The sequence below is a fragment of the Lissotriton vulgaris genome, chromosome 3_1 (assembly GCF_964263255.1).
Source record: "Lissotriton vulgaris chromosome 3_1, aLisVul1.2, whole genome shotgun sequence".
Classification (NCBI taxonomy): domain Eukaryota; kingdom Metazoa; phylum Chordata; class Amphibia; order Caudata; family Salamandridae; genus Lissotriton; species Lissotriton vulgaris.
In genome coordinates, this window is record NC_141689.1 from 156308964 (window position 1) to 156324636 (window position 15673).

A 15673-nucleotide genomic window follows, 5' to 3' on the forward strand; every position below is an offset into this window, starting at 1 on the left:
CTCATCACAATCACCTATCTTCACACCACCTACCTTGGTGACAGTCTCCTCATTAGAGTTCTCTTACCATATATACGGGAATTACATGAAAATCATGTTTTCATTTCCAAACGTCTATCCTGTCTCAAGTCAAATATTTTAACTGCTTTCATACTTTGTCATTCAGTGACTCTATAGTCCCTCATCTTAAACTCATTCAAGTTGGCGGGCCTCAATTTTCCTTCTTCAGCTACACCTAAGACAGTCTACTTCCCTTCCGATACTCTTTCACATCCTCTGCTTCAAAATGTAGAAGCCTTTTTAGTTCTTCTATTTGCATAAAATATTTCATTACCGCCACTGCAGCACAATACCTGCTATACATAAGAAAAATGGGTCCATTCACTCCTTTCCACACAGCCACAGATGTTATCAACTTACTTGTACTTGTATTTGTATTCATACTTATATAGCGCCTAATACCCAAGGTCTCTAAGCGCTAAGATGTTAACATAGTCCAAAATACATATGCACTACAGTGTCTAGCAGAGAAAAAGAAACTCAAGAACCAAAAGAGGCGAACGGAGACCATAAAAAGAGGCTAGCCGTAGGCCTCTCTAAATATTACAGTTTTCATGCACTTCCTAAAAGGTAAGAGCCTAGTTTCTTTGCGAAGAGTCTCTGGTAATTTATTCCAGAGTTTAGGAGCCATTACGGAAAAGGTTCGGCCACCCAGTCTAGCTCCCGTAAACCGTGGACAGACTAAAAGACTAGAGTCTGATGAACGGAGCAGGCGGCTGAGAGAATAAGCCTTCAGGTGGTCTCTGATATATTCTGGGGCCATGCCATACTGTTATTTATGTGCAATACATAAATCCTTAAATTCAATATGTTTTTTCATTAGGAGCCAATGCAGCTGCTTCAATACTGGGGTAGCATTGGCGCTTCTAGGCAGCATATAGATTAAACTTGCAGCATCATTCATAACAACCTGCAGTTTTTTGATGAGTACATCAGGAAGCCCAAGATAGACTGCATTCCCATAATCCAAACGGGAAAGAATAAGTGCAGTCACCACAATCGGTCTACTTACTAAATTAGACGGCTGAAATAGTTTACTAGATGTCCTACGTCTGTATTCTTGAACACCACTGGGCAAGATTTAAATGTTTTATCACTAGAGTCCTGTACAGCCTCCCTCAGCACACTTCATCAACACCAAGTCGGCTGACTCCCAGACAAAAACTTCAATCTACACAAGTTATTGACGCTAGTATGCAAGTGTACCCATGCCATACTGTGAAATTACCTTCACTATAAGCTACATCTAGGTGTCTATCTTTAACTTCTAGGATACCTCCACTGCAACAAGCTTCCACCATTCATCCGATCATACACCTTATTGTACCATCTTTAGGTTGAGAATACAAGATACAGCATGCACTGTCTCTTGCCAGGCATATTGTTTCTTACCAAGAACATAGAGGGGCTTCAAGCCCTCCCATTACTTGTGGAGCATTGTCTATTTACAATATCTTTGATGGGATGGTAATGCTGCTTCCACAGATTTCTTTTTAATCATTACTTTTTTCTATTGCGTGAAGCACTCCATTAGAGTACATGTGTTTTTGAGCTGTCTTCCTCATGTACACTTCTCCCCCAGCACTGTGTTGCTTTTTGCTGCCCGATTGCTTCTCCCTGCCCTCCACTTCCCTGTGTGCTTCTCCTCATTGCTTACCTCCAACCCCCATGTTGCTTTGGCTCCTGCCCTCCCTTGTTGCTTTTGCGTCCCCTCTAGGGCTCCCTCCTCACGCCTGTTATTTTCTAGTCCCCTTTCAAGTTTCTCCGGCGGTAGCCATCAACCTGCCACATGTTGATTCACTCTACCCTCACCTTCCCAGTTTTGCTTCCACTCCCAGTCTGTCCGCTTTAAAAATCTATATATATTGCTTTTGCTCGTTTTATTTTATTTTTAGCTACCAATCCAACTCGTAATCTAAAAACAACGAAAAACAAGTGCATTGTTTTTATGCGCACAAATGAATGGAGCATGCACTTATTCACAAACTTTTTTTTTTACTTTAGCCACGCTGAACAGCATTGTGGATGCTCTGCAGTGGGGCTATAAACGATTTGACAAAGTCAATAAGTCACAAAGACGAGACCTATTGGCTTTGCTAATGCTTGTTAGTACAGCTGTTAAGTCAGACTTACACCGGTTTCAAATGTATGTATCATATTAGGTTTAGCAATGACGGTCTCTGCTACCTTTAACACAGGGGCACTGCGATTTAACATTAACTAGCCCAACTGCACATTTCACTATGCCCTTTAGAGCGCAGCGGTCACCACACAACTATGTGAGCATCAGTAAAGAGTGGCTGTGGCTCCACCCACATCTTGGGAGAGAGTAGTACATGTTTTGATTGGGCACAAGTTGTGTGTTTCCACAAAAAAAGTACTTGTTCCTAGGCAGCAGTGATCATTTTATTTATTCAGCTGCCTAAACTTTAAATTTCAGGGGCACACACAAAAATGTTGAATGCTGTTAAAGTGCCTTAGATAAAGTATGTTGTTTTTCTCTAGCAGCAGCATGGATGGTAGGAGGGCAGTCATTAACCTACATGGTCCTGAACTACGAATGGGTCGTTATTTTCCAACACCTTCATAAACCCACATTTGTGCAGGGGTCGTAATTACTAATTGAGTGTTACGTAACGCAACTGATAATTATCAGATGAGTTAAATAACAAGAAAGACGGTAGCGGTGGCACTTATTACATCAAGACTGGACTACTGCAATAGCCTGTATGCGGGAGCTAATAAGTCCGTGCTCCACAGGTTGCAGATGGTCCAGCATGCCACCGCCCGCCTGGTTCTGGGCTGGCCCACGAAATCATCTGCATCGGCTGCTCTTCATGCCCTCCATTGGCTTCCCATCCATAAGCGCTTACTGTTTCAAATTTTGATCATCACTTTTAGAGCTTATCACGCACAAGGACCTAGCTATCTTTCAAAAAACTTCAAACAGCACCTTCCGATCCGGAATCTGAGATCCTCCCACCTCAACTTGCTAGTTGTTCCAAAATTTAGGCTAGCTACCAAAGGTGGAAAATCCATTGTTGTGTTAGGCTCCAGAGCCTGGAACAAACTTCCTCTCGCGCTCCGTCGAATTCCATCAGAATCTCTCTTTAGGAAAGCCTTAAAGACCTGGGTCTTTACGCTCACTGATACTGCCTGTAGGGCTCTAGTGTAAGGTCTATGTTCTCAGGAGTTGTTCCAGCTATACCACCTTTTTTCATTCTAGGTTGGCATAAAGCGCCAAGATGCTCCTTGGAGTGATAGAATGCTCTATAGAAAAGCTATTTTACATTACATTTACATTACAAATACCTCAACCTTCGTTAATTCTGGCAGGTCAAACTTGCAGAAATTTAACAGGGGAAAAGCATACAGTGTTGACCGTATCATGAGGATTTTGGTGTGTTCAAAAATCAAAATCCACATGCTATACTCCAAAAACTTGTAATAGGTGCAATTTATTACATCTGATAAATAACGTACCCCGTTCTTGAAGGACCTCAAGACCTGGATCTTCGAAGAATCACCATGAACATCCAGAAGGTACACGCCCCCACACTCCCATGCCCATGGGTTCTAATGTCTAGTTTGACAGTGCCCATGGATTCTAATGTCTAGTTTGACAGTGGAACTGTCACCTGACAGTTTAACCTACAATACTACTCTACGATTCTTTGTGTGTATATATATATATATATATATATATATATATATATATATATATATTCCTGTGCTATTTACTTGAAATGTTTCACATTACATCAAGGAACATTTCTTGAAAACCAGACCTATTGGCAGGGCCAATTCATGTTTTGAAATATTTGTGTTCTAACAGATACAATAAATTCTCCCTTCATTAGCTGTAAACTCGTTCTTGTCTCTTGTCTGCATATCTCACTCACTAAAGACTCATGTACACACACATTCTACCCCACCGATGAGCAGCAGCCTCCATACGTTTACTGTTAATACACCTCTAGAGAGTCAGCCTATCATACACTAAGTGTATGAGGCTGAATCGGTGAGCAGTCAGCCTCTCATACACTTATTCTGTACATTTTCCCTCAGTGATCAGAGCATTATTCAATTATTCTATCGATGATCCCAGAGTGCCCAGATTACAAACACGTTTTCTATTTATATCTCAATTTACGCACTATCTATAGCTCCCCTTTCTAACCGAGTAGCCTTTCACGCATTTATTATACCACGAGGTGAACAAACTTCCATACAATTATTCCACACCCCAACCAACCCTCAGTGAGCACAACTCAGCGGTCACTTCACCCCCAAGCGTGGCAGCAAGCTGCCCCCATATCTTCTTTGATGGATAAGCAGACTGTAAGAAGATGTGTCGGTGTTATTCTGGGTAAAGCTGAAGTGACCCCAGTGAGCACTCTCTGGGGCATCCATAATCCCTGCTCGGCGAGAAGCCCCTGACACTTGCAACCCCCAGGGTGACACACTGGGGCAGCACACCATAACAACCATTTCCCGCCGGACACTTGTAACAACCCCCAGAGTGACACCCTGCTGCCCCCGAGGGAGGTGCTGCTCTCACAGCTGCTGCACCCCTGCCCCTTCTCGCTCCGGACACTTGTCATACACCAGCGAGCACCTGCAGCAACTGAGAGGAAAAGTGCCTCTCACACTTCTACCTTCCCGGACACTTCCAGCAACCGCGGATGAGATTAGAGGGGGCCCTCCTCCCCAGTCCGTTAGCGGCCTCCAGCACACCTGGACCCCCGCTGACACCTGTTAACCCCGAGGAGCCCCGAGGAGCCTCCGCACTCACCGCGCACGCACAGCAGGGTCATCTTCACGCCCCTGCCCCCCAGGGACGGGGGCACGCTTACGGCGCTGTCTTCACGCCCTGTCCGCAGCGGCTGCCCGGTCTCTGCGCTCCCTGTGCCGGGCCCGGGCGGCCGCCTCAACCGGCGCCATCACTCCGCTCCCTGCGCCGGCCCGGCGCCTTCTGTCGGGGACTACTTTCTCTCGCGACCTGTCCCCCTGCTCCCTCCGCGCCGCGCGCACAGGGTGCTGCGCCCGGCGTCAGCTGGAGGTGACGTCCCTCGGCCCCGGCTGGGCTCTGCCCCGCTCGCGCCGCCCGCGGAGGGATCTAGGGCTCTGTGCTGCTGCGACCGGGGCTCATCCTGATGCGGTTCCGGCTGGGCCGCCGTTAGCCCGGGGCGGCGAGCGAGCGAGGGAGGGCGGCAGGTGCGGAGGCCTCACCTGACGGAAGGCTCGGCCCCTCCCACGCTCGCTCCCTGGGAAACTTCACATCCGTCAGGAATCTCAAACTTTCACCATCTGGCCGGCCTCGGTGCACTCTGAAACACAACTTGGGTTATAATTTTCCGTGATGTTCGCTTGCCTCCTGTTCTTTCCTGTTTATTTGTTCATACCGCGGACGCTTTTCATTATCTCCTTTCTGCCTGCTCTCGTAAGCAGACCATCCACTTTAAAACTATTTCACTAGGAATAGTCTTTCTCCTTATAAGCATATTATTTGAAGAAAAAAAAACTATCTTTACCTCATGTAAAGCCTAAGGCTAAAAGGCACTTGTGTGAAGAGAGATGACACGGACACAGGTGAATTAAGAGATTTATTTGAAGATATGCTCTGCTCTTCAGTTAAATCAGTCCCTCACACCGTCATTCTGTTCAAGCTTCATTTCAACATTAGAAACCGCTTCAACTGTCATGGAAGATACTATAGGCCTGATTACCACTTTAGGTGGTATTCACCGCACATGGCAAATAACGATGCCACTGGGTATGTTATTTGTTGGGTGTGATAAATATCACCTATTATAGGTTTATGGGGAAAAACAAGCAGATTTTGGTGTTTACGCACCAGTATATGCACGATACAGTAAATACCGTATGCTTTTACCCTGTTAAATCTTTTCCCCTGTTACATTTCTGCAGGTTTGACATGAAGAAATGCAATGAACCTTGAGGTACTTAACTCATTGGATGGTTCAATCAAGCAAAACTCATAATGACCTGACCTGTCCATAAATAGGGGTTTACGCACAGGTCGGAATTCATCGAGCCATTTTTAATCCGGTCCTAAATGCAGGGAAACCTTGGATGGGGGAAACAGGAGAAAGAACATTATGGTGCAAAGAATTACAACATGGTCATTTCTTATTCATTTTGTTTGTCTTAACCAGTCTTACTCTCGTTTGATTCACTGTTAGTCTTTTATCCTGGTACTGTTATAGGCACCATTTTCATTTAACTGAATTAGTTTCCTCTTGAATTAATTCAAGTCCTCTTGTTCCAGTTCTGTATTTTACCTTAAGCCTTCTTGATATCCCATTCCTTTCTAGATTTGTAGTTTTGAGCAAGTTGTTATCTAGTAGGAGAGTTGTCATCATCATCTTGCTGTCACTACGGATTTTCCCACAAATAAACACATGCGAGTGTTTCTTCTGCTGGCTCTTTCATTTCTTCACCACTTTAAGCCCACAACACTTCCTTTATCTAATCTGCACCTTTTCAGGCAGATAGATTAAGTGACTAATGTCGTTTACCTTATTTGGGATTTTTTGGGTGGTGGTGCTCTGCAGAAAATCATAAATAGTTGCCCCATGTTATTTTCTGACTTCTATAGACCATGGGAATACTTATTTGCAGTAACTAATACATCAATCACCAGTTAAAAAAAATCCACAGCTTAACCATCCCCTACCATCCCCTTTCACTTTCAGGTCTTTTAATTCAGATTGAAGTTAGTCTTAATAGTAGTGTTCATGAAGATCTAGTCCCCATGGCTGGTTCCGCTACACCCGAGAAGGTTCATGTGCACGCATAGGACAATTGAACAGTGAATACAGAATCTCTTTGCATGTCTCTCGAGTTCGATACCTCTGTAGAACGTGTATTTCTTCCTCCTACCAGGAATGTGAAACTCCAGTAGAGGCTGAAATTGGCTCAGGTTCGTCATTGGCTGTTTTTGTAAAGAATTACTGCAACCTGCATGTTTGTGGTTCATTAGGTTACATTTCACTTGACAGAAAGTGAAAGGGTTTCTTTCCCCTAGGGTTAAACTCCACACAAACAACGTTCACCCAAAATCCACCAGAATGTTATAGACCCAAAAAACACACAGACGTTTTATGGAAATATATGTGGCTTTAATCTTATTTTCTAAAATATTATCACATTAAAATTGATATAAAATTGCACATTTATTAAGTCATACACTTACACACAGTCAGTTTTTCATAATCATACACAAAAGGGACAACAACTTCAGTTGGGTGTCATGTTTCATCATCAGGCTGCTCCTTGTCGGGTTGGCGGTGCAATACCCAACGGGCTCCCTGTAGTAGGGGCACTTTATCGGAGATCTTTTCCCAACAGCCGTTTGGTGAAGTGGGGGTGACGGGCCTTGCGTGTGTAGATGTGTGTTGTGTTGAAAGTGAATATAAAATAGGGTTGGGAGTACCTAAAATAACAACTTTAATCAGGGGGTCTCCTATCCTAAGTAAAAACAAAAATATAAGGCGCAAGGCTGAGGTAATGTCTCAGATTGTGGCACTTATAGGTGGCCGGTCAACATGTTTCTCGCCAAATGAATAATCTGAGGGCAATTTGTCAGGACCAAAAAGGGGTTTATACTATCTACACCTAAATCTAAAAATGGTGTTCTGGCTACACACTCACATTAACCACAGGACTCATTTGTCGGAGACCTGGTAGTGCTGGAACTACCTGTGGAGAGAGAATACATCACATAGGTAAATGTGGTTCAGTTACAATAAGTGAATTCGCTCATGTTCTCTTTGTAAGGCTGTCTCTCGAAGTATCATGGTGAGCATCAAACAATTTAAAACCAGGGTGCCACACCGTGGATAAACATGGTGGGCAAGCTTGAATTTCAACCCTTGTGGCACACATGAAAGTAGCAGAGAGTAAAGGGACTTACCCAGTGTTATGGACTAACTAACCAGGCATCACAGTACCCGGTAGGTAACCAAAACGAGTAATTCGTCATGTACTGGGATGAAACAATGGAGGGGAAAAAAACAAAACAATGGACAAATAACAATAAATGCATTGGAATTAGTAACCACATGCTCAGTGGTAACCTCCTATGACTCTATCATGTACGGCCAAATTACATTTCATACACAGACATGCTTCATCAACGACAACCTACAGTCTGTTTAAAAAATGGTTCAATTCACAGAGAAGGTAAAGCCTGCAGAAGTGTATGGGGTCAGGTGTAAGTAATTCCTGAAAACTCGGAGTACTCTCAATTATGGTGGGTAAGGAGAGCACCACAACAGTGTGTAGTGGAAACCCGGACCATTATCAAGAAGAGAACCTGATTGTGAACCTGTCTCCCAAATCTTTGACGGAGATACAAAACAGGGTCCTACAAAAGGGTTTGGGGGTTTGTCCCTAACCCTAGGGAAGATAAATTCACACAATAATGCGTACTACAGCAATTCTTTTGCAAAGTACGCCTGAGAGCCTTCTTTGATGGGCAAGCACCAGAGGAAGCGAATGACTCCGGCCTTCATAATCTCGCCACATTTACTCCTAACACCAGCATGGTACCGAACGAGGTCATCACTTTTGAATAGGCTGTTCTCAAGGACTTACAGAGGGAGTGTGCTTCTAGACAACCTTGCAACATTACCAATGAAGAATTGGTGGCTGTTTCTGCCTTATCAAATGACACCATCACAATCAAACAAGCCGACAAGGGCGGGGCCACAGTAATTATGGCCACCACTGACTATGATACTGAGTGTCTGAGACAATTGATTGACTGGCGGAATTCATACCCCCATCACTAGTAGTCCAGTGACACGTCTGAGCACGACTATAACCACACTGATCTTTACAGCTGAAACCCAGGGCTGGATCAGAAAGAAGGAGGCTGATTTCCTCATGAAAAAAGACCCCAGGACACCCTATTTTTATATACTACCTAAAATACATAAGGGGGTCACCCCAGTACCCGAACGCTCCATTGTATCTGGTATAGACTCCATATTCGAACCTGTGTCACAATTTTGTGGCCATTTTTTGCAACCGCTAGTGAGGCAAATACCATCCTACATACAGGACACCACCAATGTATTACGCTTAGTCTCGGAATTCCAGCCAACGAGCGACATTGATCTCCTCATCACTCTAGATGTTGAGGCACTCTATACTAACATCCCCCAGAGAGCGACCCTAGATGTGATAGTGGAGGTAGTAAGCTCAGTATCCTGGGACTCAAGCACACCTCCCAGCTTTGTCCTTGTGTGCATCTTTGGCCTTGACTGACATTTATTTTGAGTTTAAAGGGCAGCTATACCACAAGGCGCAAGCTACCTTTCCCCGAGCTTAGCCTGCCTGAATATGGCATCTTTTGAGGGTGAGCTGGTCCTCCATGACTCAAATCCATATCGATCTAACATACGCCTATGGAAGAGGTTCATAGCTGACATCTTGCTCTTCTGGGCAGGCGATTTGACATCTTGTCGACAATTCTGTGTATGGATCAATACACTGAACCCGTATCTGAGATTCACCAGCACCATCTCCCAGCACCAGATACCATTTTCGGATCTCAAGATCAGACTTGAACAGGAAAGTCTGACAACCACCATGTACAGGAAAGCAACAGACCGCAATAGTCTGCTGCTTTTCAGTAGCAACCACCCTCATGCCTTAAAAGAAAATCTCCCCTTTGTGCAATTTATGAGGGTAAGAAGAAATTGCTGCAAAATTGAAGACTACAGAACTGAGTTAGAAATACTAGCCCAGAATTCGGCGTCACGTCACTATCCCCCACGTAACATTGCACTCTGCAGAAAGAGAGCTAGAAACATCAACCGCGAAGCGCTCCTAGAACAGAGAGAAAAATCCCACAGTGACACCCTTACCGGTGTCACCACTTTTACACCTGGATCAAATAAACTTAGCAAAGTGATCACAAAACACTGGGGGATACTCAATACGGGAGCTATGACATTAGATCTACCGCACTTTGCTATTAAGCGCTTGCGCAATTTGAAAGATATGCTAATGCACACCAGACCCAAACAAGTGGCACCAGCTGCCCAAAGAACCCTATGGGATATACCGCCGGTTAAGGGACACTATCTCTGTGGGTCCTGCATAGCATGTGCCTCTACCTCAATGTGCAAATTGATTACTTTCTCCAATGGTTTCATTTGGGAAATGCGGTCTCATTCCAATTTCAACACATCAAATTGCATATACCTGATCACCTGTCCCTGTGATGTACAATACATAGGGATGACGACCCGCTCCATCAAAGTAATATCCGGTGCCAGAAAATTAACAAAAAAATGTGCTCCCACATTTTGGAACAACATCATGCACCTGACTTATTCAAATGGGTGGTCCTAGAAACATTTATAAAGATTACCAAACAAGCCTTGTTTCTTAGAGAACAGAGGTGAATATACCGATTATCCTTCCACACTCAAGGATTGAATGATGATATACCGTGCAGCACATTGAGGATTTGACATGTCACTGTATGATTCATTCCCCTGCTCACCCATAGGTTACTGTACGAAGTCACTATTCATGAAGCAAGAGGAAGATGCGTGGTGGCATTCCAACCAGACTGTCGGCCTCAGCTATTTACTATTACATCCCTGCGTGTTCATATACGCAGGTGGCAACATTCTATAGGTAATACCCACTGTGACCTAAAAACGCTAATATCCAACTGAATCAGACTTCCATATGAGAGCCTGTTGATTTTCCTCCTACATCATTACCTCATTATTATTTAGGACCTCTAATTGGGTGCCTTCTGATGCAATTTCTTTGAGCAATGTACCTAATTGGGAACCTGTGACTTACACCAGAGAGTCCAATTCATGACCGTCGGTAACACTGTAAAGAAATGTCACCCCTTTGGTGGCTTCCTAATCTTAATACAGGCATCAAACGAAACCGTTCTAAGATGTTGTGTGTTCTAATACAATTTCTTTGAGCAATATACCTAATTGGGAACCTGTGACTTACACCAGAGAGTCCAATTTATGACCGTCGGTAACACTGTAAAGAAACGTCACCCCTTTGGTGACTGCCTAATATTAATACAGGCATCAAACGAAACCGTTCTAAGATGTCCGTCATTACATGTACCTGTGAACGACCTCCTTCCAATATGGCCACCGGTGCGCATCAACCTCCTCAACAAACACACTACCCGCCTTTCATCTGCACACTGAGTGATTAAATGCACAGCAGACTCACACCACTCTACCACCCGGGCCCTGTAGGAGTGGGTAGGTCTACTGACTACGTGCGATCCACACAAATGTGAGTACCACTATGAGATCTGTATGGTTGCATATTGTGAGCATACGTCTTTGGGGTTAATGTCAAATGCAGCCATGGTGGTCTGTGAGCAGCGGGAGTTCTGATCTATGCTTCCCGCTGTGACCCCGCACTCGTAATCCTACATGAAGCGCCCCTTATTATATTGTGTACCATGAGAATTGCAATTGATATATTGTGGGATGCCAACACCCTGTAAACGATTTAGCCGATATGTTACGGTAGTAAGATTACACGACAGACAACACGCTTCTATTAAATTGCAACCACCATTAGTGCCAGTTGTATCAAGCACACAAGAGTCCATATAACAGGTCTGCCCGGCGATACTCAGTTTTTGACAATGCTCTCTTGTGCCATCAAATGTGTAAGAGTTCTGTTCTCATAACATCACTTATATCCGATTTTACACGGGACTGAAGATCCATGCTTCCCATTGTAAGCTTCTGTTTTCCACACTCAAATTATTAAAATTAGCAGTGCCTATTAAATAGATTGTGTGCAACGAGATCCACTATTGACTAGTGTATTGTACTGACACCAGATCACTTTGCGGATGACTTGCGCTTTCATTATACATACGCTACAGCTTAACACAGTTTTAATAAACCTTGTGGGGATGGGAACAGACTCACGGACACAGGTACTGCGGGTAAGAATGGTTTTATGTCTTGAGTACTTTTTTACGCTGTATGGCTTTTCTGTAGAATGGTAAAGGAATCTCTCGGTCTCCCTCGGCTCCAGCGGAACGTCTATCCCGGTATCTTCTGGGACTTGTAGTCCGGATGTTAGGCACGTCGTCCTCCAGCTCGGGGTCCAGATTGGAGCATGAAATGAGGAAAAGGAAAGAGGTCTTAGCGTGGTGTCCTACTTCACTCACAGTGCTTCGGGGGGGGGGGGGAAGTGGGGGAGTCACACGTGCACAACAACTATTTCGGATCGCGTGAAATGGCAAAGTCGTGACGGGGTAGGGTAGTGCAGGGGATACTCTTGTGAAGACCTCACGGAGGTTTAGCCCACTTAGGTCCCGCCCAGCCCGCAAAGCGTGACCGTACCTGGGAGAGCCACACTTCCCTGGTTGAAGTGTGGCTGGGCGAAGCGCCTTCTCGGTGGCCTCCCGGCTTGTCGCTGCAGTCGGTCTTTCTCCCTCTGGTCTCTCCTCCGTCCCTCTCCTCCTTCGTCTCGAGGTTCCGGTCGTTTCCGCTGTTCCCACTCGTCACCTCTGGTCTTTCTCCTCCAGCCTTGTCTCCTGGCTCTCCTCCGATGGTCTCGTCTCCGCTCTTCCTCCAGTCGCCTTGCCGAACTCCGAATCTCCACTCCTCACCGTCTCCAATCTTCCACTCCTCGCCGTTACTCTCCTCGCCACTCCAAACACCTTCTCCGCCTCCGGGTGATGAACACACCTGTGTGGGAATCTCGTGACGTTTTACCTGGTCGACGGGGGCGTGGCTAGCCTCGGGATACGCCCAGTTAAAGAAACAGTGTTCCTCCGGGTGTTTGTACTCGAGTCCCAGGGTAATCACATCGTTGACCTTCCAGTTCTCCGGGTGCTGTTTGAAGAAAGGTAGAGTGTCAATGCAATTAGGGTCCCCGTTTGCAGCACCCCCGTCACAAACCTGAAATGAACACAAGCAAGATACCATCAGCATTAGCAGTATCCAGCATGTGAGACTCCACACTTCATGCCTGCTCGTTTTTAAACTAACCCATTTCCGTCTCCTGACCCACCATGATTTAGAGTACTCCGAGTTTTCATGAATCACTTACACCTGACCCCATACACTTCTGCAGGCTTTACCTTCTCTGTGAATTGAACCATGTTTGAAACAGACTGTAGATGGCCGTTGTTGAAGCATGTCTGTTTATGAAATGTCATTTGACCATACATGCTAGAGATATAGGAGGTTACCACTGAGCATGTGGTTACTTAGGCTAATGCATTTATTGTTATTTGTCCATTGTTTTCTTTTTTTCCCCTCCCTTGTTTCATCCCAGTACATGAGGAATTACTCGTGTTGGTTACCTATTGGGTACTGTGATGCCTGGTTAGTCCATAACACTAATAATAATAATAATAATCCACATTTGTAAAGCGCACAATCACCGGTAAGGGTCTCTAGGCGCTGGGGGCCGTCGGGAAGATTAAGTAAGCTATTGCCCAGAGTCACATGGTGCTGGGCTAATCTGCCGCCGGCCCCGGGGATCGAACCGTGATCCCCAGATTCCGTTGCTACTTTCATGTGTGCCACAAGGGTTGAAATACAAGCTTGCCCACCCTGTTTATATACCGTGTGGCACCCTGGTTTTAAATTGTTTGATGCTCACCATGATACTTCGAGAGACAGCCTTTCACAGAGAACATGAGCTAATTCACTTATTGTAACTGAACCACATTTACCTATGTGATGTATTCTCTCTCCACAGGTAGTTCCAGCACTACCATGTCTCCCACAAATTAGTCCTATGGTTAATGTGAGTGTGTAGCCACAACACCGTGTAGATAGTATAAACCCCTTTTTTGGTCCTGACGAATCGCCCTCAGATTATTCATTTGGTGAGAAACATGTTGAACGGTCATCTATAAGAGCGCCACAACCGGAGACATTACCGTAGCCTCGCGCCTTATATTTTTGTTTTTACTTAGGATAGGAGACCCCCTGATTAAAGTTGTTGTTTTAGGTACTCCCAACCCTATTTTATATGCACTTTCAACACAACACACATCTACACACACAAGGCCCCTCACCCCCTCTTCACCAAACGGCTGTTAGAAAAAGATCTCCGATAAAGTGCCCCTACTACAGGGAGCCCGTCGGGTATTGCACCGCCGACCCGACGAGGAGCAGCCCGATGATGAAGCATGACATCCGACTGGGTGTGTGAAGGCATTACAATCCAATATAATGGATTCCCAACTTTGAACCATAATGGTCAGCTTGGCTTATATTCCCTGTGTTTTGTCTCGGCATAATCTTTTTATTTAACTACTGTCCTTGGGCCTTTATGCTGGACCTATCCAAAAGCCCTTTGTCCCCTCTTTGAATACTAAGTTCTGTTACACACAGACAGGAGATGTGTCAGAATCTATGGTCCAATGAGCCAGGCACAGGAACAGGGGGAAGGGATTTTTATTTCCTAAAGTCTCACTCAACAGGAGGTAAACCAACAAGCTCTTGGAGATTGCTTGGAGTGAACGCAAAGGCCAGTTCTCCTTCAGCGGCGTCAGAGAGCAGCAGGCAGCAGGGCAAGTCTGGCCTTCCAAGTCTGCTGTCCAAAGATGAGTCATTCAAGCAGCATAGCAGTCTTTCTGACAAAGGTTCAGTTAAAGATCCAGAAGTGTCTGATTTTAGGAGGTCAGAGACCCAGTACTTGATGTTGGGGGTGACTTCAGTCCACCTCACTGAAGTGCACAACTTCCTATTTCAGCCCAGTACTGTCTGTCAGGCTATCTATGGGGGGTAAATATGCCCTTTGTGTGGGGACGGGACACTATCTTTTCAAGTGAAGTGTTAGCCCCTCCCTTCCAACCTGCCCAGGCAAGGGCATCAGAATACAGATGTATTTAGATGGGTACTCACCTCTCTTTCCTGTGCTGTGGCTCTCTAGAGAGTATGCACCAAGTGTAGCTCTCACCCACCACATACCTGTATTGTAGACAGGCTGTCAGGCACACAGAGCATTAAGTGCAGAGAAATGTCCACTTTCTAAAAGTGTAATTTCCAAATAAGTAATGTTAACCCCAGCTTCACCAGTAAGTAGGATTTATCAATGCCATTCCAAACATATGAAACATGGAAAAGCTACTCCTCTCTAAATGGGAGTTACAGCTTAAAAGTGCATTTAGGGATTCCAATGCTAACCTATGACAGGAGTATAAGGCTTGGCACGCAGTTATAAATGCCACGTCGAAGTGGCAGTAGACTGTACACACAGTCAATGCATTGGCAGGCCTGGTACAGGTTTTAAAGCTACTTCTGTTTGTTAGCACAATGAGTGCTGCTGGTCCACCAGAGAAGCATTTAATTTACAGGCCCTGGACACCTTACAAATAAATTAAACATGTCAATCGAGTATACACCAATTGCACCCCTGTTTAGAGAATAAGCACACAGGAGTGGCTCCTCTGCTATGGCGGAGGAACATCGCCCCACTGCTGCTACCCAGCAGAGTCAACAGCGAAAAATAAAATGATGATAAAATAATGTTATTCTCTTTTTTTTTTTTACTGTTGCCTTTGCTGGGTAGCAAACTCCCGGTGCGGGCCGGGCCATCCTGA

General features: G+C 45.1%; 1 protein-coding gene across 3 annotated transcripts in view; it reads right to left on the reverse strand.

Annotated features, from left to right (window-relative positions):
• Positions 1-5294, reverse strand: part of UNC13B (unc-13 homolog B) — a 3024149-nt gene extending 3018855 nt beyond the window's left edge. For 2 of the 3 annotated variants that reach the window (XM_086960243.1, XM_086960242.1), the window contains exon 1: positions 4856-5294. In XM_086960243.1, coding sequence (XP_086816369.1) covers positions 4856-4877 — 22 coding nt within the window. In that variant the 5' untranslated portion in view covers positions 4878-5294. The remainder of the gene's footprint in view (positions 1-4855) is intronic. The other variant, XM_086960241.1, reaches the window with a different exon arrangement.
• Between the last annotated feature and the right edge of the window lie 10379 nt (positions 5295-15673).